At 43.1% G+C, this 27,256-nt stretch overlaps 2 protein-coding genes across 12 annotated transcripts in view; one reads left to right on the top strand and one right to left on the bottom strand.

Annotated features, from left to right (window-relative positions):
• Positions 1-1,514: 1,514 nt before the first annotated feature.
• On the top strand, positions 1,515-13,615 carry pax8 (paired box 8). Of its 4 annotated transcripts, none has more exons than XM_086186523.1 (12): positions 1,515-1,685; positions 3,540-3,678; positions 6,665-6,806; positions 6,947-7,144; positions 7,300-7,376; positions 7,561-7,686; positions 8,451-8,626; positions 8,793-8,913; positions 9,089-9,331; positions 9,818-9,919; positions 11,060-11,149; positions 12,575-13,615. In XM_086186523.1, the coding sequence occupies exons 2-12, from the start codon at positions 3,657-3,659 to the stop codon at positions 12,643-12,645; spliced, it is 1,368 nt and encodes a 455-aa protein (XP_086042649.1). In that variant the 5' UTR covers positions 1,515-1,685; positions 3,540-3,656; the 3' UTR covers positions 12,646-13,615. The 4 variants fall into 4 exon arrangements, with proteins under 4 accessions (XP_086042649.1, XP_086042648.1, XP_086042647.1 ...); XM_086186522.1 differs by having other exon boundaries at positions 6,641-6,806; positions 11,063-11,149; XM_086186521.1 differs by having other exon boundaries at positions 6,641-6,806.
• Positions 13,616-21,085: 7,470 nt separating this feature from the next.
• LOC147243951 (uncharacterized) overlaps positions 21,086-27,256 on the bottom strand; it is a 12,534-nt gene continuing 6,363 nt past the window's right edge. For all 8 annotated transcript variants that reach the window (XM_086187567.1, XM_086187566.1, XM_086187563.1 and 5 more), the window contains 12 exons: positions 26,444-27,256; positions 25,122-25,202; positions 24,918-25,030; positions 24,783-24,841; positions 24,610-24,699; positions 24,480-24,523; positions 24,214-24,389; positions 24,056-24,126; positions 23,819-23,964; positions 23,589-23,733; positions 22,288-22,434; positions 21,086-22,123 (listed from right to left, as the gene is read on the bottom strand). The exon at positions 26,444-27,256 is cut by the window's right edge and continues 108 nt beyond it. In XM_086187567.1, coding sequence (XP_086043693.1) covers positions 21,842-22,123; positions 22,288-22,434; positions 23,589-23,733; positions 23,819-23,964; positions 24,056-24,126; positions 24,214-24,389; positions 24,480-24,523; positions 24,610-24,699; positions 24,783-24,841; positions 24,918-25,030; positions 25,122-25,202; positions 26,444-27,256 — 2,167 coding nt within the window. In that variant the 3' untranslated portion in view covers positions 21,086-21,841. The remainder of the gene's footprint in view (positions 22,124-22,287; positions 22,435-23,588; positions 23,734-23,818; positions 23,965-24,055; positions 24,127-24,213; positions 24,390-24,479; positions 24,524-24,609; positions 24,700-24,782; positions 24,842-24,917; positions 25,031-25,121; positions 25,203-26,443) is intronic.

Genomic DNA, 27,256 nt, shown 5'->3' with positions numbered 1-27,256 from the left:
TCACAAACTGACCAGATAAAGACTCTGAATGCGCCAACGCGAGTCCTGAAACTCCTGAAATGACTTATGATTGCTTTAAAAAAAAAGAAAAAGTACCAAACTTCCTCTCTCTGAGACATTCCTCTCAACAAATCCATGTGGCTGAATATTTTAATATCAGACAGACGTCACGGTGCCATGAATGACTCATTAGAGGTGTTGTGTTTGCTTAACAGGCTTGTGAGAACAACATTAACAGCTTTTTAACTACTGACACCCCGGTGAGACGTGACGCGCGTCCCGGGCCTGTCTCAACACAAACTGCGCACTTTCCCACTTTCCACGTCCCCTTCGCCCATTAAAGGAGCCCTGAATTAAATCCACAGTATCAGCTTTTTAACAGCGATCAAACAAATGTTCTGCGCAGCAAACAGAAGCAGCATCAGGGATGAGAAGGTCTTTTGTTGTTGTTGTTGTTGTTGTTGTTGTTGTTGTTGTTGTTGTCGTCAGGCAGAAACAACCGTCCGTCTGTCCGTAAGTTTCATTTTATTTTTAAGATCAGGAATCTGAGCAGAGCCATAAAACAGTCCAGAAAAAACGTCATCCATTATATTTTATATCAAGAGATTGCAGGGGTTTTATTGTCATTGCAGTGCCGTTAAACTCCTAATCGAGCTGAATATTATCAGCTCGAAAGCCGTGTAGACTGACACTCTTTTAGGATTGACATGCAGAACAGTTACCAGATTTAACGGGAACTTTATATATGATTTTAGCAACCATAATAATAATAATAATAATAATAATAATAATAATAATAATAATAATAATAATAATAATAAAGGAGCAAATATGTTGCATTTCCTGAGTTAAAAAGAGATATTTCAGTTGGAAAATAGCGAATTGTGCGGGAGAACAATTATCTGGAGAACTGCATGCGAGTCTTCTCGCGGGACTGAAGACAAAAGTGATGGACAAACCTGACATTTTTAATTGGAAATCGATTTTTTTTCTCAATTTCGTTCATTTTGTTGTTGTTGTTTTTTGCGTGAAACGATCCCCTATTGTTCTCAACAAGCTGCGGATTTGTCAGCTTTCCGAGCGTCAGGTGTAGTCTACCTGTCAGGTTGACGGATCGCGCCAAATCAGGCACTAAATTGTGTGTGCAAGCCGCGCTCGCGCGGTCGGAAACGGTGTCACATGTCTGTCCGCGTCTAATCAAAGCGGAGCTCGCTGGAGGTGAATGGAAACAAGTCGTCTCCCTGACAAGTGTTTCCGTACAGTCGCTCGGGTGGGGGTAATGCCATCAAAACAAGGGGCAGTCTGTGTGTGTGTGTGTGTGTGTGTGTGTGTGTGTGTGTGTGTGTGTGTGTGTGTGTGTGTGTGTGTTCTCTCTCGCCTCCTTTTTCTCCCTCTCCTCGTCCAATGGCTGCAGGGCCCCGTCCCCTGCGCCGCGCCGGTTGGATAAAACCTGCCTCAGTGTTCGCAGCGCACACACATATACAAACACACACACGCACACACGCGCGCATTAACACACTATCACCACGCAGTCCCTGCCTCCTTTCACACACAGCCCGGACAAACACACACACACACTCTCTCTCTCTCTGTAGGCTGCCTACTACACCACCGCGGTCTCATCATTTGGATACTATCAGGAAAACCCCCGCTACAGTCTTGATTTGTGGCTCCATCGTGCAAAGGTAAGTGCTGCTGGGTTGCACCGAGGTGTTTGATGCGTTAATGGCGCGGCGAGCTTGAATCATCTGATCAGACATCAGACTGAAAGTGTTCAGTGAGGTCAAAGCAGACTTGCAGCCGAGTCAAGGGACAATAATCCATTCACCAACTGTATCTGCGAAAAACGTGTTATTATTTCACGTATTTATTGCGTACAGTGACTTAGAGATTCATGGCTTGAATAACACGTGACGTGTGTTTGTCCAAACATAATTACACCTGGATATAAATTCAGAAATGTGTGGTGTAATGGATGTGATGTAACGGAAAAGTCGTTTCCGCTCTTTGCTTTATTATACACTTAAATCGGAGTAGGAGAAATAATCTTATATTCTCCTTAAAGTTACAGAAAAATATTGTTTGTTTCTTTCTAAACGATACATTTTCAACTTTTACAGGCCAAATAAATTTCAGAGAGCAGCAATAAAATAGTTTGTTTAGATTGATAATGCAAAGCAACAACAGCAACAAAACGAAGCTGGAAAAAGCAGAAACAATGACGTAAAAGTCAGTAGACGTAATTGGGATACTGAATTAAAAATCCTGCAAGAAATTCAGATTCACACTTCCATGTTAATCAGTCTTTATCTATTTATTATTTATCTTTCTCATTAATAATCCTCATCAGAAGACAGTCTCACATTTGATATTTAAAATTCATTACAAAACAAAACCACACTTTAAACATTAAAAACTGCTCGGTTCTAAGTCTTTGCAGCCTTATTATATTTATATTTTTTTGAGTGTCACAAAAGTTTCTGTCTCGACTAAATATGTTATTATCGATCATCAAGAACTTAAATGTGAGTGTATTTTCATTACGTCCCAATCAAACAAGCAGGACTGATTATCACTTTAATCTCCAGAGCTGAAATTCAAATGTTTTCATATTGACAGAAATAAACCTTCTCCAAATTAATGTTCAAGTGCCGATGAAACGAATTCACTCTATCAAAATGAAAAAGAACGCAAGCAAAACACAGCAAATTTATCTGTATGTATCTATCACCAAGTTGTGTGACTGTAAGAAAAATAGGAGTTTTATTTTGAAATTTTACTAAACTGGATTCAAATAATCTGATGGTGCTGTGCTCAGTTTTTGTCCACTTCAGTTTTGCTCTGTAAAGAAATCAAAGCTCTCCATCAAACACCACCAGTCGTTTCTCTCCTGGGATGTGAAGCTGATGTCTCCTTTTACCGAGAAAAATGAAGTTTCTTCTTCCAGTTCAGAACTTCAGGTGGAAACTTTTAGCCTCGAACGCTGATTCGTCCATCAGGTTGGAGACGCACACGTAGAGCTGCCAGCTGCTCACAAAGGATCATTTATTCAAGAGTTAATTATTTCAACCAGTTATCTGCAGACTGCACACGTCTCATTTTTAGTCTGCGCTGCACAGCAATATGCAATAACATCCCCCGTCTGTTTGATTTTTAATGAATATTTTGGTTTTGTTTCATTTCAACCAGTTGAAGAATTCACCTCCTCAGCTCCTCGTGTAAAAACTGCTTTACAAATAATACGTTTATTCTCCTGAAATACAGTCGTTGATAATCGGGAATGAATTCATGACACCAGTGAATCGCAACAATAAAGGGACTTCTTTCAATTATGGGAGCTTCTATTTATGGATTTACAATATTTGATTCAATACAGTCTCAGCTTGCCTCTTTGATAGAGAGACAGAGAGACATTTGAGGACAACAAACCCTGTCAGCCGTATCAGTGAGGTGGACCACCGTGACCACCAGCCGAGCGTTTGTTGTAGGAGCTCAAAAGCATCAAACAAGCGGCTTCCTAAACTCTTGTCGTCCTGCAGCGTGTGATCGGCGGAGCTCACTCATGCCAGGGCAGTGAAGACACCTGAAGCGGGACAGTGTGGGGGACTGGAGACATCACGTTCAGCTGGTGGACCAAGGACCAAAGACTCAGGGATATGTCCAATAACTCTGGAAGAGGTAAATTAATGAACTGGACTCATGCTGTTGCTGCTGCTGCTGCTGCTCAGACAGCAGGCGGTTTTCAAACATCTGCATGAACGTCATCCTTTGCTCCTTTATTTCTCTTGGAACTTCAAGAGAAAAATACTGAAAACCTGTTTTCTTTTTTTTGTGGAAACTTCTGCATCTCCACCACAAGGCTGGTCAGCTTGGTTCCTGGGATGATCATTACGAAAACAACCACGCTTAGGCTATGAAACGTGATTTGATCCGCCATGAATTCTGTCTCGATTGTAACCAATCAGAGAAGAATTCCTCGGATGACATGAATAAGTGAGGTTGTAGTTTAGTAGTGTTAAACTGGCCTGGGTCACAATGGGAAGAGTTCAAGCTCCCCATTTTAGTTCAGTTCAGTTCAGCTTATTACAGTCCTCCTTCAAAATAAAGGCACATGAAAATAGATGAATGGAAATATTAATTATGCCATTTTTTTTTACAAATGGAGAACATTACTTTTACATTTAAGCAGTTATAACAGGAAACAGAGGCCAAGCGAGAGATCCAGTACCTCAAACAAAAGAATTTGTTTGTTTGACATTTCAGATTTGCTCAAATTAAAATCTATAAATCCATGCCTCTGACAGATAAGCCTTATGACTCGTGTCTCTTCAGCTCATATAGAAGCTTTTTTTAAATTGAAACACATACGAGGGGCAACTCTCAGTGGTGCAGCACGATAAAAGGCCATGACCTCTTTAATAAACATAAATTATCACCTTTGTGACAATGTCTACAAAACAAAACTGAAACATAATCAGCTTAAAAGTAGAATTCATAGCAGATCTATCTATCTATCTATCTATCTATCTATCTATCTATCTATCTATCTATCTATCTATCTATCTATCTATCTATCTATCTATCTATCTATCTATCTATCTATCTATCTGTCTGTCTGTCTGTTTGTCTATCTATCTATCTATCTTGCTCTGTGTTTTTTCTGTTTTGTTGTTTTTAGTAATGAATGCATGCTTTGTTTTGGCGTGCACGCCACCTCTATACGCATGCGTGAATGCTCCCACCACCCCACCACACCCCCATCCCCTCCCCGGGGCTCCTCGGCTTTAATATCCTGCAGGTTGATGAAGCCTGGTGGGGAGATTCTTTCCTCCACACTCGGCTGGCAGCGTTAATAGAGGATCGTCCGGCTGCTGTTTGAAGTGGAAATGAAAGCTGGGAAAAGACTGAGGAGGAGAAGCGACTCAATGGTTAAATTAAAAACGATGGTGTTGTTGCAGAGCCACCAGCGTGCAGTCTGCGGAGAAGATAGTGGTGCTGTGATGCAGAGCTGCTTTGTCTGCCGGTGGTCAGAAGGAAGAAGAAAAAAATGCACTTGTTTTAATGTTGTTTTGTTCTGAGTGACCGATACACTCCAGCGGTCCTCTTTTTATTACTGTGGTGATATAATTACGCCGAACACAAGTTATACTGAGCATTTTGCTGTGCTAGACGTGGGTTGAACACACATAAAATAGGTGTATTTTCATCTACAAAATAGGGATGTATGACCTTTGATTTACATTTTTTTTTTCATGGCCTGTATTTGCATGCCGATACCGATTTGGCCAATAGCTGATTTTCAGCGATGAAGTGAATACTCAAGTCGTACACACTAAAAAAACCTCAGTAAAACTGAATTAGAAAAAAAGTACACATACACTTACAAAAGCCCACACATCATTGATTTACTCCAATGTAGTTTATAAGCAACAGATGAGGCTCGGTTGGCCCTGTTTTGTTTATCAGTTTGATTTTTAAAAAATTATCAGTATCTGCCAATAGAAATGACAAGCCGATATTCCTGTGCATATCTGGTGTCAAATTGGTCTTAATAACAGTGACGTGGCTTGAGATAGATTTTAATTATATTACAGGACATCAGTTCACATTTAATTTTTTTAACTTTTAGATAGATATCAAAATAATTGATATAAAATGCGGGAGGAGGTTTTCCGCGTATTTGGTCAATTTTCCCATGTGGGTTCCATTTTGTGTTTTGCGCTTCATGGTTCCTCAGTTTTGAGCACAATAGAAACACTGAAACCACTTGATGCAACCCCCTAAAAACAAAGGAGTGCATACATATACATTTATAAAATAAGCTGAGTATATTTAAACTTGTAAGTTTTATCGAAAATCTAGAATTATTATTTTAATTGTCTTAAATAAGCTCTACATCAGTCTGATAGTTTGACACTAAATGAAGCAACGCACGGTGAATATTTAATTTTACATTCAACACAAGTGACATAAAATACACTTTCAAAGATTAAAACCACTTGAGGAAAATCAAGTTTAATAACCAGATTCCCTCTTTTGTTGACAGCTTTGAAAAAATAACTAAAGAATTAATAATTCGTCATCTCAGACTCTCGTGCTCCTCTTTCCTCTCCTTTGTCTTCCAGTTTTTAAAAATGCCTGCCGCTGCTGCTGCTTCTTCAGGATAACTTTGTGAAAGAAGCGATGAAAATGTTGCAGATTTGATGAGTCTTGATGTTAATCAGGAAAAAAAACACAACCATGTAAACTGAAATTGGATATGCGTCCTTTATACGGTTATTTACTCTGTTTGGCAGCGACTGTGCTTGTGTGAATATTCTAACATCCGAGAGAGTTTTAATTGTGTATGTTGATGCTTTATACCACAAATACATTTAGTAACACAGAGTTTTACTAAAAGTTGGTGTTCCTGTGCTTGCAATCAGAACAATGAATGCTTCTCTCCTTTGTTTTAGTTACTTTTAACGAGGCTTGACTGTATAAATCATTAAAAGTATGGAAGAAAGTTTGTGAGCGTGTGCATGTGTGTGTGTGTGTGTGTGTGTGTATCAGGTGTGTGTTAGCTCTATAATTGTGCTGACATAGCTGAGGCCTCATGTTCCATGACATTTATAAGTGTTCATCCCCCCTCCTCCCCCAGGTCATGGGGGTCTTAACCAACTAGGTGGAATGTTTGTTAATGGACGTCCCCTTCCGGAGGTTATCCGGCAACGCATCGTGGACATGGCCCACCAGGGGGTCCGGCCTTGTGACATTTCTCGGCAGCTCAGAGTCAGCCATGGCTGCGTCAGCAAAATCCTGGGACGGTAAGTGCATCAACAAGCACCTTACTCCACTTCCTGTTACTGTTAACCAGCTTTCACATGCTCTTTGACCACTAGTTTGAAATCCTTCACTCCCCTTACGCAAAGACTCTTTTCCTGAACCTGTCTCTCCTTTACTCCAGGTACTACGAGACTGGTAGCATCAAGCCTGGTGTGATCGGTGGCTCTAAGCCCAAAGTGGCCACCCCAAAGGTGGTGGAGAAGATTGCAGAGTACAAGAGGCAGAATCCCACCATGTTTGCCTGGGAGATCAGGGACCGGCTGCTGGCAGAGGGAGTGTGTGACAGCGACACCGTGCCCAGCGTGAGCTCCATTAACAGGTAACACACTGGGTATTTTAAACATGTTAGGGGGGGGGGCAGAGGAAAGGTGGATAAATGGATGCTGACTCTTAACCCTTCAATGTCATTTCTATAGCAACGGCATCCAAAAAGACTCTTTTAACTGTTGTTCACTCAGCTGTTTCTTCTTTTAGAATAATTCGAACAAAGGTCCAGCAGCCGTTCAATTTGCCTCTGGATGGAAAAGGTCTGAGTCCAGGCCAAACCTTGAGTAAGTAGTCCCCATCAGGCTGTGCATTACCTTCCATATCACCCAGTATTGCCATCTGATAGCAAAGGATTAGGGTTAAAGATGGAGCGTGCTCATTGTTCAGCAGGATTAAGCCCTCTGACCTTGTGTAGATTTACAGATTCGTTTCCTGTGTTTTAAATCTGTCTGGTTTTCCATCCAACAGTTCCCAGTTCAGCAGTCACCCCTCCGGAGTCTCCACAGTCAGACTCTTTGGGCTCCACCTACTCCATCAGCGGCTTGTTGGGGATCCCCCAACCTAGCGCTGAGGGCAAGAGGAGCCATGATGACAGTAAGAATTAGATCAAGAAGTCATGACGCTATACTTTCTTTTTTTTTCAGCAGTGCATCAAACCTGAGTCGTCACATTGTAATTTGTACCCTTTTACACTTGAATATTCTTTGAAAGCTTAAATAATTCAACCTACAACGGCAAGTTTCTCAATCTAAATTCAGTAATGAATTCAGTGTCAGGTACAACCACAGGGCACTGCTGGGTGGCGCTAGAGAACACACACTTACTATATGACATTGCTGTACATCACATGAAGACAGCACAGTGCCGGTTTGATGTAAATCAAGCTTGTATTGCGGCAGGTTTACTTCCTGTAACCACTGGGCGATGCTATGATTTAAATGCAGCTTGTGGATATCGTCAGGTCAGGACTTTCATCAAACGTGCAGAGTTTGGAAAAGATCTGACGACGTGGAGTCCAGTTTCCCGTTCTATGTGCGTTCAATTTCAAAACTGGCCACCTCGCCATGCTAACATGGTTTAAGGAGGACTTTTCACAGTAACCCATTCTTTAAGGTGTTTCTGTCCAAATCTGAGATGATCTGGTCAACTCAAGGTGTTGTGATTAATATGCACAAAAAAAATGATGAATCCTTCATTGGCCTCTACCCCACACACACACACACACACACACACACACACACACACACACACACACACACACACACACACACACACACACACACACCAGCACCACCAAGTTTATTGAAAGTCAGCTTCATAGTTTTTCCTACCACCTTCCTCCTCTGCTTGTCTCTCAGGTGACCAGGAGAGTTGTAGGCACAGTGTGGACTCTCAGGGCAGTGTGGGCGTCCCAAGAAAAACAATGCGAGTTGATCATTTCTCTGCAGCCTCGCAACACGTGGACTGTGGGTTTGACCGTCCTCATTACCCACCGGACTCCTTCAGCTCCGCCTCCAGCAGCAAGACAGAGCAGGTGAGAAATGAGCTTGACTACCGATCAGTTCTCGACTGATTATTCGTGGTCGTTCTCAAACTTTTGGTAACACCAAGAGAAAAACGAAACTTCTGCCTTAAGCTTTAGCTTTGAACTCACAAGCGTTCTCTGCAAAAAATAGTAATGTCCTGTTCATCATCCACAGACTTTGTACCCACTGTCCCTCATCAATGGCAGCCTAGATGAGGCCAAGACCAGCCTCTCAACATCCAGCTCTGCTATTGGACGGAATCTGACGGCGCACCAGAGCTACGCCATGGTAACTGGTAAGATTCTTAAGACAACACCCTTTGACGCCTGTCAAGCTCCAATGAAGTCCTAAACATGTTCATGCTTTTTTTTCCAACATTTTAATTTTCTGCTTGTAGTTCCACTCATATTCACCATTTTGATTTTCCCATGCCCCCGCCCAACCCTGCACACCCACCATAATCCCCTCAGAGCCCCTACAGTCCCTGCCGCTCTGTCTAAAACAGGAAATGTCCCCAGAAGTGACCAGCACAAGCCCCTCCCCAAACATGGCAGCATCCAACCTGGCGTTTGTGGAGCTACAGGCACTGCAGAAACCTGTTTCTGTCAGCAGTAACAGCTGCAGCAGCTCCAACCATTTCCCCAATTCCTTCAACTCATTCTCCCATCATGCACCAGTGTACGGGCAGTTCAGCAGTCAGTCTATCATCTCAGGTAATTCAGCCATTCATGTCATTCATCCTCACATCACACAGACTAACATGTTTATGTTTGTTGCCTGCAAAGGACCACGATTTTACTGATCATCATCAGTTCATCTGATTATCAACCAACGCCAAGGAGGCAATGTTTTTAGTGCCGTCCGTCTGTTTGTCCAAGACCGATTTTCAAACCTGGTGGAAGATGTTGTGTGGACCAAGAAATGTATTAAAATGACGCGTCTTACTTTCAATATGAAGAAAGAAAATCTCACACAAGTTAAGCTGTAATGTTAAATTTTGCTTTGGATAGAACAAAAAAATTCTATCACCACTTACCGTCGTTGCTGTTTACTTAGACAGTAAACTGATCAATTAACAGGTGAATTGTTTAAATTCAGTATCTTCTCTCTTAAGTGGAATAAAACCTTAAACTACAGCAGTAGTAATATGCTAAATAATGCCAACATCCATCCTGATGTTACAGGTGTGTGTTTTTCAGGGCGTGACATGGTGAGCTCCACCCTGCCAGGTTACCCACCTCACATACCCTCACCTGCCCAGACTGGATACTCCTCCTCTGCCATCACAGGGATGGTTGCTGGTAAGAGATGTTTCCTCCCACATTTGAACTACAAACATATCAGTCGACAGGAGAATTTGTGTTTTAAAATAAGGTGGTGTATGAAGGGAGTAGAGGAAGGAAGAGACGGAATAAAGCGAAGCGGAGCCTGGGATGGAGGCTTGTAGATAAAAAGTGTGACAGGCAGAGTTAATGAGTAGCCTTGCCAGGTTGGTGAACTGTGTATGTGTGTGCATGTGTGTATGTGTGTGCACGGGTGCATATGGGCCCAGGGGGTACAAGGAACAGGCTGGGGGTTCCGCCCTACTGCCCACACTCCCCCACCCAGACACCTCTGACCACACATCGCCATGGGAACCAGGGGGCCCAGGAGGGAGGTGCAAGGGTGACGGCGGGGGTGTAAGTCTGGTAGAGGAGGAGGTCTTTGTAGTGTGTGTGTGTGTGTGCATATGAAACTGTGCACGCTTGTGTGTCTATGTCAGGATGCCTGCATATATCCAGCATGTGGGTGTGTGTTGTGTGTGTGTTGTGCGTGATGTGCCTTTTTTATTTGAAGTCTGCCCTTCGAAGCGCGAAATGAGAGGGTCTGATTTATTATTTTTCTGGTGGGTTCGCAGTGAGGGAGCGTTGATACACAATTACTGAGTGAAAGGGGGGTTTAGGACAGGAGGAGGAGGTGGGGCGCATGGGGATTCTTTCCAGCCAACATAATTACCAATTAGATATTGGAATGTTAAAAAAGAGAGAGGAAGAAAGAGGAGTGCCAGAAAGCAGGAAGTGAACAGATAGAGAGAGAGAGAGAGAGAGAGAGAGAGAGGAGGAGGGCATTTCGGAGGGCAGAGGCTGAATGATGCGAGGGGCCAAGCACTGGAGAGGGAGGGCGCCGAGCTAGCCGCGTGCATGCACCACTGGGCCGAGGGATTTCACCCTCAGCCCTCCACCTGCACCGTAGATTAATGGTTTACAGGCTCCACTAACTGTTGGTGAATTATGAGCTAAGGCTGAGCAGATGCTGGCACACACACACACACACACACACACACACACACACACACGCACGCAGCACTATAGAGCTCCTGGCAACATCTTAGCTTTGCATTTTATGTTGTTTTGATGTGTTTTATCAGGATGTGAGTAGTTCAAGTTGTTCCTTTCTCGCAGCAGGAGCAGACTACTCAGGTCAGTCCTACAGCCACTCGCCCTACACCTCCTACAGTGAAGCCTGGAGGTTCACCAACTCAAGCATACTGGGTGAGTGAGGAGGTGTTTACGCCAAACAAACACCAATTAACCTCAAATGTTATTTAAGATTATTGCCGCAAGCGCAATGAAGTCCCCTGAGCATTTAAAATTCTTTAAAAAAAAGGAGTCACTTTACACTGACCTTATGATTCACAAATACGCAGCCATGACTAGAATTTATAATCAACGCCTGCAGGAGAGGACAGACATCAGGAAGTTCTGCGTAAATGGCTTCAGTCACATGTTGTTTCATGTTTGTTTTTTTCAGTCACAACGAGGATTTACTTTCTTGTGTGTTCATGCTGGTTACGAGTGTTCGCAAACAGGCCACATCTGCTTTATTTTAGTAAGATCATAAAAAAGTAAAACCAAAAGAAAAAAAAAAGAAGCAACATTGCCGAAATAAATGAAATAAGTTTCAGGAGGTTGATACTCAAGCTGATTTCTGTCAGTTACAGGAATGACAGTCAGTAATTAAGCTAGCCAGAATGATGACAAAAGCCTACTTATGTCTATAAAAAAAAGAAATTGTTTTATGTAGCAAAAATAACCTGAAGTATCATTTTAAATCAGAATTACATGCACTATGTTAGACCGTAGCTACTAAATTTCTCATCTGTCACTACAAATGCTGCCCGGTTGAGGAATGTCTAACTCAAAAACTCACCAAGTTCCACTATTTCATCTCCCACCTCAAGGGTTCAAACTCTCCCATTTCCCAGCTGCTCATGAACTCACCGTTGCTACCTCAGCAATGCTAACATCACCCCTGTTTTAGGTAAAGGAAAGGTGAATATGAGCTCTGCATTTTAAACCTTTTTTTTTTTTTGCTATGGGGTTATGGTAACACAAAATAAACAGATATCACAAGAAAGCTAAAACAATGTAAGAATGAAGTCTTGTACCATATAATACGTAATATAAGACTGAATTTCCCTCTGGGATCAATAAAGTATCAATCTATCTATCTATCTATCTATCTATCTAATATACAGTCGTCACTTCCTAAATTCCTTTTACACAGTCTTCCAACTTGGTGGAGCTGAAAACGCCTTCCTTCATTCTCCTTCAGAGTCACAGAGAACAGACCTACTAGGCTCTATGTTTTGTGGCAGTAGTTGCACTTGTGCCATTTGATATCATGAGGGCAGATATAATAATGAAATTAAAACTCCTACTATCAAAAATGCTGTTGCTAGGTGATGTATCACCTCGTGTTTGCTCTGCTAGAATGACTGAACCTGAAGGAATCAGCCTCACAAAGCTATTTTGCATTTTATTTTGTTGGTTTCTTAAGAGAAGCGTTCAAGTCCAAGCTATTCAGACTTGCAGCTTCACTGCTTGCTGCCCAGATCAGAAGGAGAAAGACTCCAACTCCAGCTCCCTCTCTCTCTCTGCAGCTCTGACGGCTTCCATCTGTGTCTCCCCCCGCAGGTTCGCCCTATTACTACAGCACAGCCTCCCGCACAGCTCCACCATCAGCAGCCGCCTACGACCACCTCTAGTCACCGCTGAAGGGACCCGGCGTGACCCAGAATCCGACTACAGAGCGAGGCATGACAAGTGGATGTGAACTTGAGACTCTGCTGATGAACCAGCAACCTATTTTTCTACCACACCAACTCTCATATTTATTTGTTGTTACTGAGACCATTGCCCAGGGTGCACGTTTACACACCTGCTGCTGGACTCCTTCCAGGGCCCGTTTCCAGAGACACTAGCCTTACATGGTGCATATTTTCAGTATAAAGCTCTTAACACTGTTTTGGCCAAAGACTTTCTTTCTCGCACATCTGCAACTTGACACTCTGGTGAATAGGGATATGCAACCTCTTTATACTGAACTATGCCTGCTTCTGTTTACACTTTTATTTCTATTTGAGAATCATATCCTATCAACACCATGAATCCTCTTCTTGATTTGTCTGCTTGCAAATTTCTTTCCTCTCTAAATTCTACTTTCCTGTGACGAACTATAGTGACACATTAAATCACGGTTACAACAAAATGCCCCTCCAAGACAAATAATGTATGTGTCTAGCAATATGTACATATTGTAAATGATGAATTACTTATGGGGAAGTGATGCAATTCTACTCAGTGAATGATGGATGAGGGAGGGGATGGTGATTTGGCTACTAAAACCAACAAGGCTTGAAAAAAAAAACACGTTTGTTTTGCTTCAAATAAATTTAGTTTGCTGTCATGCTGATGTTCTGATGTTTGGTAGGAACTGTGACTATTTTTTCGTATACTGTTATTAATATTATTGCAGATGTAAATAATGAATTTCTAAAGAATTATTTTAATTAAAGCATGACAAAAGTATAATTGTTTTTGATGTACTTTTTTGGATTTTAAAAGGTTGAGCTAATAGCTTAGAGGCTAGAGAAAAAAATAAAGTCCAAGTTTATTCTGTAAAAAAAGTTAGCATAGGTGCTTGCTATAATGATGATGATGACGATAATAACAATAATAATTATTATTATTTATATTATTATTATTTAGCCCAAGTGCTTCATCACTGTATCTCTGTAACTTGAAATGTTGCAATTTTTTTTTTTTTTTGCAACTCAGCAATTTAAAAGGACAAAAGCAATGATCCAGCAAACACGCGCATCTGTTTAATGTGCTTTTTTTATTTTCTGCATCGTGTGGTTTTATTTGCGATGATTTCGTGCCTCTTTGCGGCCTCATTATTGCGGCGCGTTAATGAGGCCACGGTTCGGCGGCGCCGCGGCCCACCTGGTGCCACCGCGCGGGATGCCGCGAGGATGATGATGATGATGGTGTGTGTGTGTGTGTGGGGAGGGGGTGGGGGGGGGGGCGAGACCAGAAGTACTTGAGGTTGTGTCTTTCATATATAGGCTCGTGCTCGGTTAATAGACGTACACACTTGTACGTCAGCGCCGCCGTATGTGTCGTCAGAATAAATTCCGGATACAAAGTTAAATTTGTTCTTTAATTTCAACAAATAAAACTTTCTTTTTTTCTTCTTTTTTTTTTTTTTAAAGATTTCTATGTTTTAGGAGGAGAAATGAGCCCGTGACGAGTTGGTGCTGATCAGAGCTTTGACCACGATAAGTTAAAGAGCTTTCAGTCAGAGCTCCTGACTTCCTCAGAGGACGGCCAAATAAGTCAAAAATATATATACATTTTAGCCAAATCATTTTATATTTCTAAATAATAAAATTAATAATGACAAAAATAATAAAAACAACACAACAACATTTTTTTGTTTGATTAGCTTACTTGCAGTTGGGGGGTTTTGGTGTTGGTGGACACACATTTGTGAAACTACGTATTTTATTGTTTTGATTATTTCTTTCATACATGACGAAGGTAACAGGGAGGCCGATCAACTGATGAACAAGAGACAAATACCCTCCATCCTCTTCAAGCTTTGTAAATGTGATACATTTTTCCTTTTTTCCACTCCTCATAACAACTTGACCTCGATTTAGTTTTGTCTCATTAGGCCACGCCGGCCTCTGCGGTCGTTTTCCCCTCACATACATTATGACCTAATTCATCATTAAAGATCCCCTCAAACCTAATTATACGACACGTGATTAATATGACACTCTTTGTCCGATCACTTAAAGTTCTCACCATCAGCTCGGTCAGACTGGTTTCTGTCCGCTGATGTCGATGGTCTTTGACGTGTCTCTGTTTATGGTGCGCTCTGCTCTCCCTCTGGTATCCGAGGCCTCCCTCGCCTCACATCACCATCCCCTGACTCGCCTCCTAACACCCTTCTCTCTTTGTATCCCTCTCCTGCAGACACACTACTGGACACCCTGTAAACTTTAAACAACAGGTTTGCTTCATCCCATTGTTGTCCAGTTGTCAGCTTAAATGACCGGACACCTCCTTCTCTGTTCAGGCATGCAGAAACACACACATCCATATACATTCATACATATAGAGGAGCGTTTGAGTGCCTTGCAGGGATCAGGAGAACCTTTTAACTCAGCCCAACTTCCTCAAACAGCTGACGGACGGCCAGAGAAATAATGGCAGCAAACGTCAAACATTAACAATCTGACTGCCAAAGGAGTAAAAACATTATACTGCTACACACAGGCAGAAACTCCTCTCTGTCTCTCTCTGGGCCTATTAGCGAGGAGGTTTCGGGCCACAGTGCTTCTAGTAATGAGCCCGCCAGCACAATATAGGCACCGGGCCGGAACAGCTGAGGGCAGACAAAGCTGGCAGGACAGGGCGACTGGGAGTTACGACATTTATCACGGAGCCACGTTAACATTGTGTCCGTGTGTGTGTGTGTGTGTGTGTGTGTGTGTGTGTGTGTGTGTGTGTGTGTGTCAGAGAGAGAGAGAGAGAGAGAGAGAGAGCAAGTGTGTGTGTGTGTGTGTGTGTGTGTGTGTGTGTGTGTGTGTGTGTGTGTGTGTGTGTGCAGAGGAGAAGGCATGTGTGCCATCACCATTATGGGACCGAACTCAAAGACGGAATGGGGGCCCCTGGAGAAATTGCTGCCAAAAAGGCAGCAGAGGAGTGTGTGGCAATCAGTGGGATGACTGGTCTGGGTTGTCCTGCGCCAGTCATCTGGAAAGTTCTCCACTTATCTCTGGGCCCAAGACACTGGCCAACCAATTCAGCCCAGCAAATAAGTATTATGTAGGCTGACAGAATTTGTCCGTCCAAATGAGCTGCAGAACACGCTGTTGTTATAAACTGTGAATGGTAGCACTGCTGTGCTGGCCCCACCCGGGTTCAGGCTTTTTGTGGCAAATCAGAAAAACCCAGATTGTGTGAGGAAAGCCATCACCTTGTTTATTGTTTAGACAAAGCACAGCTGATTATTTTAAAGCTGTCATGGTGCTTTCCTTTTTTTTTTTTTCAGTATCCGACTTTAGTACCTTTTCACAGCGTAAGATCTACATTGTGCCGTGAAGATTTTGACATGGCTGTTATTACCGACCTCTAATTCTTCTCCAACAAGACTAAAGGCTTCAGCCCGAGTGCTTGCCCAACCATCAAACTGTCTCTCCCTCCCTCCCTTCATATTTGAGACTTCAGAACTGGGGTAGACATCTCCCAAAAGTTTAGTCACTTCCTGAAACTGACAATTCAGAACTCCGGTACATTTTCCCATGTCTCATTTTTCATCCAGAAACTTCTGTCAGTTTTTGTATAAGTATAGAAATTTAACACTTGAAAAGATTACCCAAGAGTGCAAGTTGTCACTGTTTCAACTAATAGTTTCTCCTCTCTTTGTTGACATCTTTCAATTTGGATGTTTAATAGAGCTGAACCCGCAGCCATGCTAGCAGCTCCAAATGCTAACATTAGCGTGCTCACATTAAAAATAGCCTCTTCGACAAATGCTTCCTTGGACTTCAGTTCCGCCAACTATTTGTCTAGTAACCAAAAAGGTTCCTTCATCTCATTGTGTCTGCGGTTCACAGACCCGCAAAGATTAGGCAAATTAGTCTGCTGTAGTCCGCGAGTTGCGGGAAGCTGATGATGTCATCTTCTGCATAAACACCCACTAAGGCCTGTACCTCGGTGGTAAACTTTCTTCTTATTGTGCTCCATGATGTATCCGTACTATAATAAACACAGAATTTGTAGACATTCAGCACGGCGGTTGAACTCAAATGTGGGGATTATGGAAAAGACCCACCTCGGCGTGCGGGGCCGCTGGTTTCGCTAAATCATGAGATCATGTGAGTAAGGCATTGTTAGGCTTCACGTTATGCATTTGTGTCTGTCAGTGAGACTGCTCATTCAGGACGACAATGCAAACTTCTGAACAGGTTAGCGTAGATACTGCTATGGTATGGCTTCATCGATAGAAGAGACAATAATCCCACTAAAGGCTTTTCAAACGATGCTGTCACTCCTACCAAATGGCTTCTGTATCAGTTCATTAATCTGATTGGTTGATGTTGGTAGACGGTGACACACACATCATTCAACCAGTCACCTGCCAAGTATTTCTTTGCAAGTGGAACTTGTCAGGTGATTCTGTGAAACAAAAGTTATACACCAGGTAAGATGAGCCAATCAGGCTGACTTCTAAAGCATAATCAAGCCTTACTTAGTATTTTTACTTTGTTCTGCACCAGTGAAACATTATGGTGGCGTGCACGTTCACTTTTAAGGATGAGTTTTCTCTCCGGTAACTGGTTTCAGAGGGTTGATTCCTCCCTGCCCAACAGAAATCATCTAGAGTGGAGGCAACATCAGATTGAAGACGGTTATTCTGTCATGGCATTGCGACTTTTACACAACCTGTCTGAAACGCACAGATAGCAGTCAGTTCGGGGTGAGCCCTGGCTGTCTTCCGGCAGTGTTGGCTGACAGCTGGCCAGATTATCTGGGTATGAGCCAGAATTCATTCAGATGCAGAAGTAGTAAACCAATACTTTGGTAATCCAGCTGTAATGGTAGACATTGAACCAGATCGAGCCCATTAAGTTTTAACAAATAATCATGTTGTATGTGAGCCAGACTTGGCGGAGGAACCAGGCCAATACTGGGCCAGAAACACACAAGCGTGTGGCCCAAGAATTTGATTCATTTTGCTATGTGGACTGTCCCATCACTTGCTGTCCCGGACCAGAGAAAACACCTGAGTGGACTTCAAATGACATCCTTCCTCAAATTTCAAGAAGCTCTCTAATCTCTTCCCCCTTTATGCAACTGGAACAAACGTGCCAGTCAAACGGAGCAGAGTGGCCAAACAGAGGGTGTTTCTGTGTCAGTCGGAGGGGAAACACAGGTGCCCTGTGTCAGACCAGCCTATTAAACAACGCACCCACCCTGAAGGCAGGAAGCCACTATTGACCAGGAGACATCAAGAAAAACGCACCTTTCAAAGCACACACAGCACACACATTCAAGACTATACACACCGAGGTGGATAAAATCTTCCAGGTATCAGGTCCTGCCCTGAGGGTGAGGGTTGACCTGCCGAGGCCGGGGGGAGTCAAACACACGGCTGACAAATAGCTCATTCAACATCACATAGACATCCAGGTAATACAGCGCACAGAAGGTTAACGATTACTAAGAACGGGAGGAATTATTCATAGATGTGGAACAAAAGCAGATTTCTGTCTGAACTCAAAGATGAAGCAAGATAAGACAAAGGAAAAGTGGTGCTCAAGCATTCTTTTGCTGCTCTATTTGTTGCATTAACTCATAGAGACTTGAACATCCAGACCGGTATGTTTGTCCTGCATCTTAAAATGTTGTGAGTGTGTGTGTGTGTGTGTGCGTGTGCGTGTGTGTGTGTGTGTGTGTGTGTGTGTGTGCAAGTGGAGGGCAAAAAGAGGTCATGCGTTGAAATGCCCTTAAGCAAGGCACTTGCCTTAACTCTCTTTTCAATAAGAGGCTCCTTTGGCTACAAAAGCCAGCATTTGTGAAAGGGTCTTAAGGGTGATGAAATGTAAAGGGTGAATCATGTTTGGACGGGGTCTGATTGGCAAATAAAATGAAAATGTCTAGGTCTAAGTCTGGCCAGGAGTAAAGCCACACTAATGAGCGCGGTGTCCGAAACAAAAAAAAAAAAAAAAACTCAACAGGGAACAAGATGTTTTTCAGAGTCTCTTGTTTCTTTCAATCAAGTCATTTCCCAGTTCGAGGGAAAATTACTCTCAGACTGGATATATTGTTAAAGTGTACAAGAGACCAAAATAAGTGGATAAAAGCCGGCGAGGAGAATGGAGTTAATGTCTGTGTGAGTCTGAGTAGAATAACAAGGACTACCAAGAGACTTGAAGAGCCCTGGATGGAAGGAAGCACATCACAACACCAGCAGTCGAGAGCAACGAGTGGAGAGAAACTGAGTAGCACTTCAAAAAAAAAAAAAAAATTATTTGAATAACCAGAGTGGGAGGAATGAAGTGGAGATAAGAGATAAAGAAGAAACAAGTAGAGCGTGCCGGGCGTCAGCAACAGATGGAGAATGTGCGTCGGGAGGAGCATTGAGGGATGAACGTCTAGAGCTGGTTGGTGGTGTTTGTGGCTGATATTTACAGAGCATTTCAGAGCCATTGTGGATGTTGAGCAATGTTCAAAGCTGCATTGTGTGTGAGGGGGAGGAGGGGGGGGGGGGAAGAAAAGAGGCAGAAGTGACCTGAGTGTCGTGGTCTTTTTGGAAAAAAGCATGCTGGACAAGCCCCTAATGATCACAACTTGAGCTCTTGCCTTTTTAATTACCCAACCAGGCCTGACTGAGTCTCACAAAGCTCTCCATCCCTGAGAATGGAGTGGCGCAGATGGAACAAAAACAGGCCAATTCCTTGGGAAGGATGCCCTCTGAACCCAGCAGCTAATGCAGCCCCTGCTGCTCCAGCCGGTCATTATTGTTGCTGAAAAGGAGGAGAGAGAGATGGCGCTCCAAAAACAAGGCCACCACCGCGGAAGTCATGGTCTACAGGCCATGTGAGAAGAGCTCCTCTGTGACGCCATGCAGCTCCAAAACAAGCACCTATAGCCACCCAGCCCGGGATACTTTATTAAATAATTCAGTTTAATCTGACAAACAAGAGGCTGATGGCTGCCTCTTGCTGTAATATTTCGTCACAGATGCGAGAGCATGTGGGTTAGGCGAGATGGCGTCGCCTTTCAGCGCGTCTCGGCGCCCCTCTTAAGGTACTGGGAAGGCCTCAGGCCCCTGTCACTCATCTGGCCCATCAATCACCTTCATCTGCAGAATCTGACTTTATCTTAATAGGCTGTTGTTATTCCACCTTCCATTCAGAAAACAAGAAGTTGAGCATTGTCACGGTAACGAAGCCCCACAGCTCATCAGTCATCTCCTGACGTCTGTCGGTACGCCAGGAAAAAATCCTCAAGAAATGTGCAACCAAACGTCCAGAGCTTTGATCTCGCTCGCACGCTCAGACAGAACAGCAAGTCCTGGTCTATTGTCTTTGCTCTTCTGTGCATCTCCTATTGTCGCAATACATTCCACTGTGTGTGTGTGTGTATTTGGAGGTGGGGGCCCTCAATTCCAGACATCCTGCTTTTACTGTCCGCCGCCCCAGGTCGACATGTCTAGCGAACAAAATGGCCCGTGCCACTAAGAATGATTTTACACACACACGCTCTCATCCTTGTACTAATATCTTTGTGATTCTTTTCATTGATATTATGCATTCCCTAGCCCCTTAACCTAACCATCACAACTGACTGCCTGACTCTAACCTTGACCCTAAACCTAAACTGAACCTAATTCTAACCTCAATCCTTAAACTAAGTCTTGACCTTCAAACGGCCCTTTGAAGATGTGAGGACCGGCTAAAATGTCCTGACTTTCCAAAAATGTTCTCACTCTGTGAATTACATATTCTAATCCTCAATATGTAGCAAGTACAAGAAAACACCCACACACACCCCTTCATAAATTTTGGGGTCCTCAGACTTTAAGTCATTTCCTTAACCTAAACTCTACTTAAAAAGTTACAAAAAAATCCTCATCTTACTAAGTGGGGACAGGACACATCGTTCTTATTAGACATGCAGTTCCCAATCAATCCGTCTTAAATCTAGTCTGTAGCCCTGGAGGCCTGGGCCAGAAAATACACAAAAACACAAAGACAGCACCAATACAAACCTGTGTCTGCTCTACAAGGTAAGACATTCAAAGAACCACAAATTATTACAGACCTATCAAAGTATTCAAGTCAATTTGGTGCTGGAGCAACAGACCACATCAATACTTTAAAGGGTTGTTTCCATTTTTAAATATTGCAGGAAACTGAAGATTTCTCAGTGAACAAAATACATATTTTGAGACTGAAATTATTGCGTAAGTAGCAACATTGCATCAATGGGTGGAAAAACACAAACAGCCTTCATAGATATATTTGGTTTGAGCAGAGAAGGGCAGGTTGCTTTGACCGTGTGTGTGTGTGTGTGTGTGTGTGTGTGTGTGTAGACCAGACTAATCATTACAGGTTTAAAAAAAACTTAAATATCAAATCATTTACTGACTTTCTGAACTTGTTACAAAAACAGTTTAATACTGACTTTGTTGAAGAATCAATCCTTCATTTGTTGTTTCACATTTTGAGCCCATTTTTTCTTCGGATGTTTAGACATTGAAGCTCAAAAAGCCTGCGGGGTAAATATTTCAAAGAATATAGTTTACTGTGGCTTGCATATAAATGTGTAATAAAAAAACTAGCTCTCGTCACTACACTCTCCAACAATGCACGCAGAACATTTAAGAGATGAACCCTTCATATCAACATGTAACAATGACATCATGACACATAAATCATCATAGATAAACAATATATCAAACAATAAAAGTGCAAAAGGATTCTTACAATAACAAGTACCTGACAGAACATCCTGTCGCCTTCATACTCTCAGAGATGACCTGTGCTAGAGCACCCTCTAGTGGTAAAAACAACCCATTTGTTCTATTTCAAGTCAGACCCAACTTAAAATACCGTCAATAAATTAGGTCCAGATGCTTTGAGTCACTCCACAAAAGTACCAGGTTCTCCCCCGTTATGAGAGATTCCCTGAGGGGTACTTTTGTAAAAGTGCACAAGGTATATATAAAAAAAAAAAAAGGGTAACTTGCTAAGGCAGATATGACTGGCTGGTGTTTTTCTGCTCAGTGCTTCCACAAATCAGTTCAGTTGTACGAGGTTAAAGGAACAGTTTCCAACAGAAATATATACATCATTATACCATCACATCATAAACAACCTCTCAGGGCTCTTTATTCCAGCGAGGGACGATGGGCCTGCGATACGTCCGTCTTTCAGAAATATTGCGTTTGACTTTAATCACAGTGGGAGGAGCCATCTCCAGCTCAAGAGACGGGCTAGAGTGGGACTTTTTTAGCCCGCCTTCAACCTCATCTTCCTCTCCGATGCACTCGGCACACATGTCTTTATCAAACAGGTTCAGATCGGTGTTGCTTAAAGCTCTGGTCTTCTTCACCCTCCTGCATGCCTCCAGAACCTGGATGTAGGTCTCGTAACGACACATCTGTGGGGTTTGAACCAGGGATGCAAGGTCACTTGAATGTCTTACACACACACACACACACACACACACACACACACACACACACACACAATCACTCTCACACACACACACACACACACACACACACACACACACACACACACACACGTCCCAGTTATATCTACCTCATGTTGCAGATACTCGGCTCTCACACGATGCTCTTCCAGGTCTTTGGCTTTGGCTTTTTTACCCTCTGGAGGGTTCTGCTGCAGGTACAACAGGTCTGCCTTGAAGGACTCCAACATTCCCGCGTGAAACTGCAGCTGACTCTCCTGGAAAGGAAGCACGATAGAAAGATGAAAACCTATTTAAATGAAGGAAGAGGAAGGAACAGACAGAGAGAATGGGGGGAAATTCATTAGCCCTTTCTCACTGAAGCAGCAGAGGTTGTGTATTAAACAAATACTAAATTTATTAGCACAGAGGAGTTTAATTTTTCTATCCACATCTGTTGGTTTATGTATTTCATCTGTGAGCAGAAAACTACCAGGCTGACTTTTCAGAACTTGGTGGAGGGGTGTAACACGGGTAAAGGAGGAGCATGTAACGCTTCTGGACAGATCAGCCAGCCTTGGATCCAACTCTAGATTCCGTTCCTTCTCATCTGTTATCAAAGCAACTGCACAACATTTTCAAAGAATTTCCTCAGAAGAAATCAGAGTATGTGAGGTAATGTTGGATAGAAAAGATTGTCCAAAAAGTGAGTTGTTTGTTCCAAAGACAGGGATGAAAAAAATTGATCAGAAACCATTCTTGGAATTGATTATACCAGGTCACACAAGTCAGCTATTTTTGATTTTCTTAAGAAATGAAAGTGGAATGACAGAAAGGCGGAGTTCAATGAGAGTTTAATATACTGTAGTAAAACCATTTTGGAACAGTTCATACAAAGCTGTGGTTTAAAAAGCGTAACAACTCTGAGGTGGACAGAGGATCTAGGGCTGCTAGAATCTTCTGGAAACTGAAGCAACATTATTTTAATCTGACTTACTCTGATAAAAACTCTGCGAACAAACATTCATCCATCCATCGTCTTTCGCTTATTCCTATTAAGGGTCGCAGGGGGGCTGGAGCCTATCCCAGCGTCAACGGGCGAGAGGCAGGGTTCACCCTGGACAGGTTGCCAGTCCATTGCAGGGCCAACACAGAGACAAACTATCATTCACACTCACAGTCACACCTACGGTCAATTTAGAGTATCAATCAGCCTCGTCCTCTCTTGATGTCTTTGGACTGTGGGAGGAAGCTGGAGTACCAGAGAGAACCCACACAGGAACAGGGAGAACATGCAGACTCCACACAAAAGATCCCGTGCCCGAGCCGGGACTCGAACCCGGAACCTTCTTGCTGTGAGGCGACAGTGCTAACCACTGCACCACCGTGCAGCCCCAAACAAACATGTTTCAGTATAAAATGAAGTGAATACCAGAGTGTGAGTGGACTGTGAGGCGGGCAGGATCGGTCTGCAGAACCTCCGCTGAGAGCCAACAGCAGCAGGGAATGGAGGAGCGGAGTGAAGAGCCGAGACCAGGTTAATACGGCTGATCCAGGAATTCATCTCCATTTTGGATCTGAGAGGACGACCAACAGTGCTGAGTGCTGGGCACACACAAGGGAACACACACACGTGCACACGTCAGCTGTGCTGCGACTTACGAGGCCTGAAAGAGGAAAACTCTCCAGTCGGCGGTCTGCAAACGGAACACATGTGGCTTCTTGGTGTATTCAGCGGCCTGCTCCGCCAGGGAGTGGTGAACACTCACCACCTCCTCATTAGTCTGCTGCTCCCTCCTACAATCAGCCTGACGCACACACAAACATAGAGGCACGATCACATGAATACATATCCGATATTAAAACAATATTGATCAAAAGGCAGAATAGGGTAGTGACCTTCTGTAAGTAAAGGACCATCCCCTTCAGCACGCCGTAGAAAGTCTTCCAGCCTCTCTTCCCCCAAGGAGCTACCACACAGATACAACTTCCATATCAGACAACCAAATAAATAATTACACAAATATAGATACCGGTTTACTTGTTGTGTCCCTCACTGCGCTTCCTGTCGATATCAGCATGGAGCTTCCTCTGGAGGAATCCCTGTTTGACCACCTGAGCCGTCTTGTCATGGGGAACATCCTGGAAGGGGTTACTCTTGGAGCGCAGCGACGCTTCCTCTCCTGGAGCTTCATCCGCCGACAACACGGTGCTCCTCAACTCCTCTTCATCACTTTGAGGAAAATCAGATATTTTGAGCATTTTGATTGAGGATGAGTAACTCGGTGGATGAGTGAATGTGACATCACTACTGTCTACTCACACGGCCCATTGCAGTGGCTCACTCTTGATGGAGTTGTAAAGACTCTGAAATGTAAAGTAAATATAAAGTTATATAATCTTTCAATCAACTACTTGGCTTTAATTAATTTTTATCCCAAAAGTTAAATTACTTTCAGGAGTTCTTTACTGAAGTTTTCTCCTTCATTCATCCCCTCCAGGTTGGACACAAACTTCGATGAGGACATGGATTTTCCTACATTCTGTGATCGCGCACAAATCGACCTCGTTAAACTTAAGTGAGAGCTACGACATCATTAACCCTGTGGTCATAAATGTGTCCCACCTGTCCGTGCAAGTCGGTGTTGAGAAGCATCAACGCGCACGTCAGAGCCAGCGCAGCCCCTGAGGATGTATAAACAGAAGAGTAAAGAAGTGCTGCTGGATCGCTGAGCTTGTTTTCAAAGTGAGCAACTCTCACCCGATGAGGAGAAAGTGCCAGGGTTACACTGATGGAAGCGACAGGTGAAATGCTGCAGCACCCGCTCTCTCTCCTGCGTTTCTCCGATAAGTATAACCACCTTCAGGAAAGACCTGAGAGAAATAAAAGAAATATTTACGAGGCATTCTCGCGCATGGATTTCCAGATACGTCAGCGTATGCAGGTCGAGTCTGTAATTCTCACCTCAGGGCATGATCCAGAGTTTGGTCGGTGAAGTCAAAGAATCTGAGGTACTCCTCTCCAACAGCACGACTGAAGTCATTACTGCAAACACATGTTTGACATCTCAGAAATGACATCATTCGTTTCAGGAGGAAAACAAGTCTTGCTTGGCTCATACGGCGAGAAAGACGAGTACTAAAATATTTTTCTATTAAATATCTACACGGCATTGATGAGACAATATTTGGGGAATGCAGCTGGTGTAGGACAATGTGCTCTGGATGTTTAAGAATAAATGACTCCTTGAATGCATTTAGAAGGAACTCATTTACAAGAAGGGGCTATATTACACGTTTTATTACAATATCATGATGACTACAAAAAATATCACAGATGGCATGGACAGAAGTCCTCCTGTACTCCAAGTTAAAGGGGTATTTCCAGTAATTTGGAACAGAAATTCCACTGACGCAACATTGAACTAACAGTTTTACATCATTTTAATGTCACACTGATTTGTATTCAAGTAAACAGGGCTTCTTTCATGCCTCCTGCAGGTGCTGTACGTCCATTATTTAATTTGATCTTTCTGGACATGAAACTGTAGCATAGTTACAATAAGCTAGCTCAGAGTTCTCACTATGAGTAAGTGACAGAGGCGAAAAAGTCAAAAAATGTTATTCATGAAAGAAATAAAGTAGTGATAAAGACAAAAAAAGAGACTCTAACCTACTGCTACTCATTTTTATGTGAAAAACTGAACCAAAAGGCTTTTAAGTTCATCCCAACACATGCTGCTGTTCCTTTCTGTCTTGTCATAATAAGCAGTTTCACTTCAAATATGTACAAACACATAAAATATTGGCACTGATTTACTTGTTGTTATCACGCAACATCCTGGGGCACAGGTACCATACAAGTTTTGGAGTTGTGCATACTTTTACTGAATCATTGAAAAAGGAACTGTCTATTTGAAATAGCTGCGTAGCAAATTTCTCATGACTTTCACCCTTGTTTCAACCAACAGCTTTTCAGTGGAACATATGTGATCGAGCCCAAGCTGTTGGCTGTGCTATCACACTTCATCAACTATCTGAAGAGGCTGAGCAGTGCTCCCTCTGACAAAATAGCTGTTATTAATGTGTGAAACACTGCAATCTTATACAAACATAGAGTTTCCTCTGTAGGCTTGTTTGTTAGTGCTTAACATTTACACACATCTACACCTGTTATGGTCCTGCAGCAGCAGAAAACCCCCCTGAGTTTAGCTGCAGTGTAGCTGCATAGCATCGAGTGTCATCAACCTTCAGGTATAACAAAGGAAGAAGAAAATAGAGCCTTACTCTTTGTCTAGATGCTTCACCACATCCACGCGCTGGATCCCATCCAGCTTGAAGAGCCTTTCAGCGAGGCGGCAGGCCATCTCTCTCTCCACATCACCTCCATTCAAATGAGGCATCACTGTTTCAGAGCCTCTGCTTTGCTCTCCATTTTCCACAACCATTTGTAAAGGTCCACTTTCAGTGCGTCCCACCTCTTCCACCTGATGGGACCTCTCAACCTGATTTAACTTTGCTGTCTGCCATGTGACGTCAGCCTCAGGAGACAGCTGCGCTATCATTTCTGACTCATCTGTCTTCTGAAGAGCCACATGCTGCTCAGAGAGGGCTTGCTGAGACGAGCTGGTCATTGGAAGTGCTTGTCCATTCTGTTTTGCCACTCCAGGCTCTTCTACATAACTTGTCTGTTCCATCGGAGTAGAGTCCTCTCTCCGGTCTCTAGGTTGAACGAAGAGTTCCATCTCAGCTGACTCTTCCCGATGTTGCAACTGGAACTCAACCAGATTTTCACAGTTTTCTGCTTGGATCTGCTCAGATTGCTCAGGATATTCAGGCTGCGCTAGTAACTCTTTGTCCTCCAATCTATTTTGATCACAATCTTGAAGCCCTGAACAACCTGTCAGCTCCTGTTTTTGAGTCAGCTCTTGAGAGGTCTCTCCCCTCTTCGTATCAGCCTCCTGGACAGACAGTTCCTCGTTATCCCCCTGTTGTCGAGCTGTTTCTGACTGTTCAGGGTCCACGTTCTGAACTATATTTTTGCACATCTCTGGCTCCAGTTCCCTCTGACCTGTGAGATTTTCAGGTAATTCCTCTTCA

Source organism: Aulostomus chinensis, chromosome 19, assembly GCF_037954235.1.
Source record: "Aulostomus chinensis isolate RoL2024-O1b breed Wild chromosome 19, RoL_Achi_v1.0, whole genome shotgun sequence".
NCBI classification, from domain to species: domain Eukaryota; kingdom Metazoa; phylum Chordata; class Actinopteri; order Syngnathiformes; family Aulostomidae; genus Aulostomus; species Aulostomus chinensis.
This window is presented reverse-complemented; position numbering and strand designations above follow the sequence as displayed.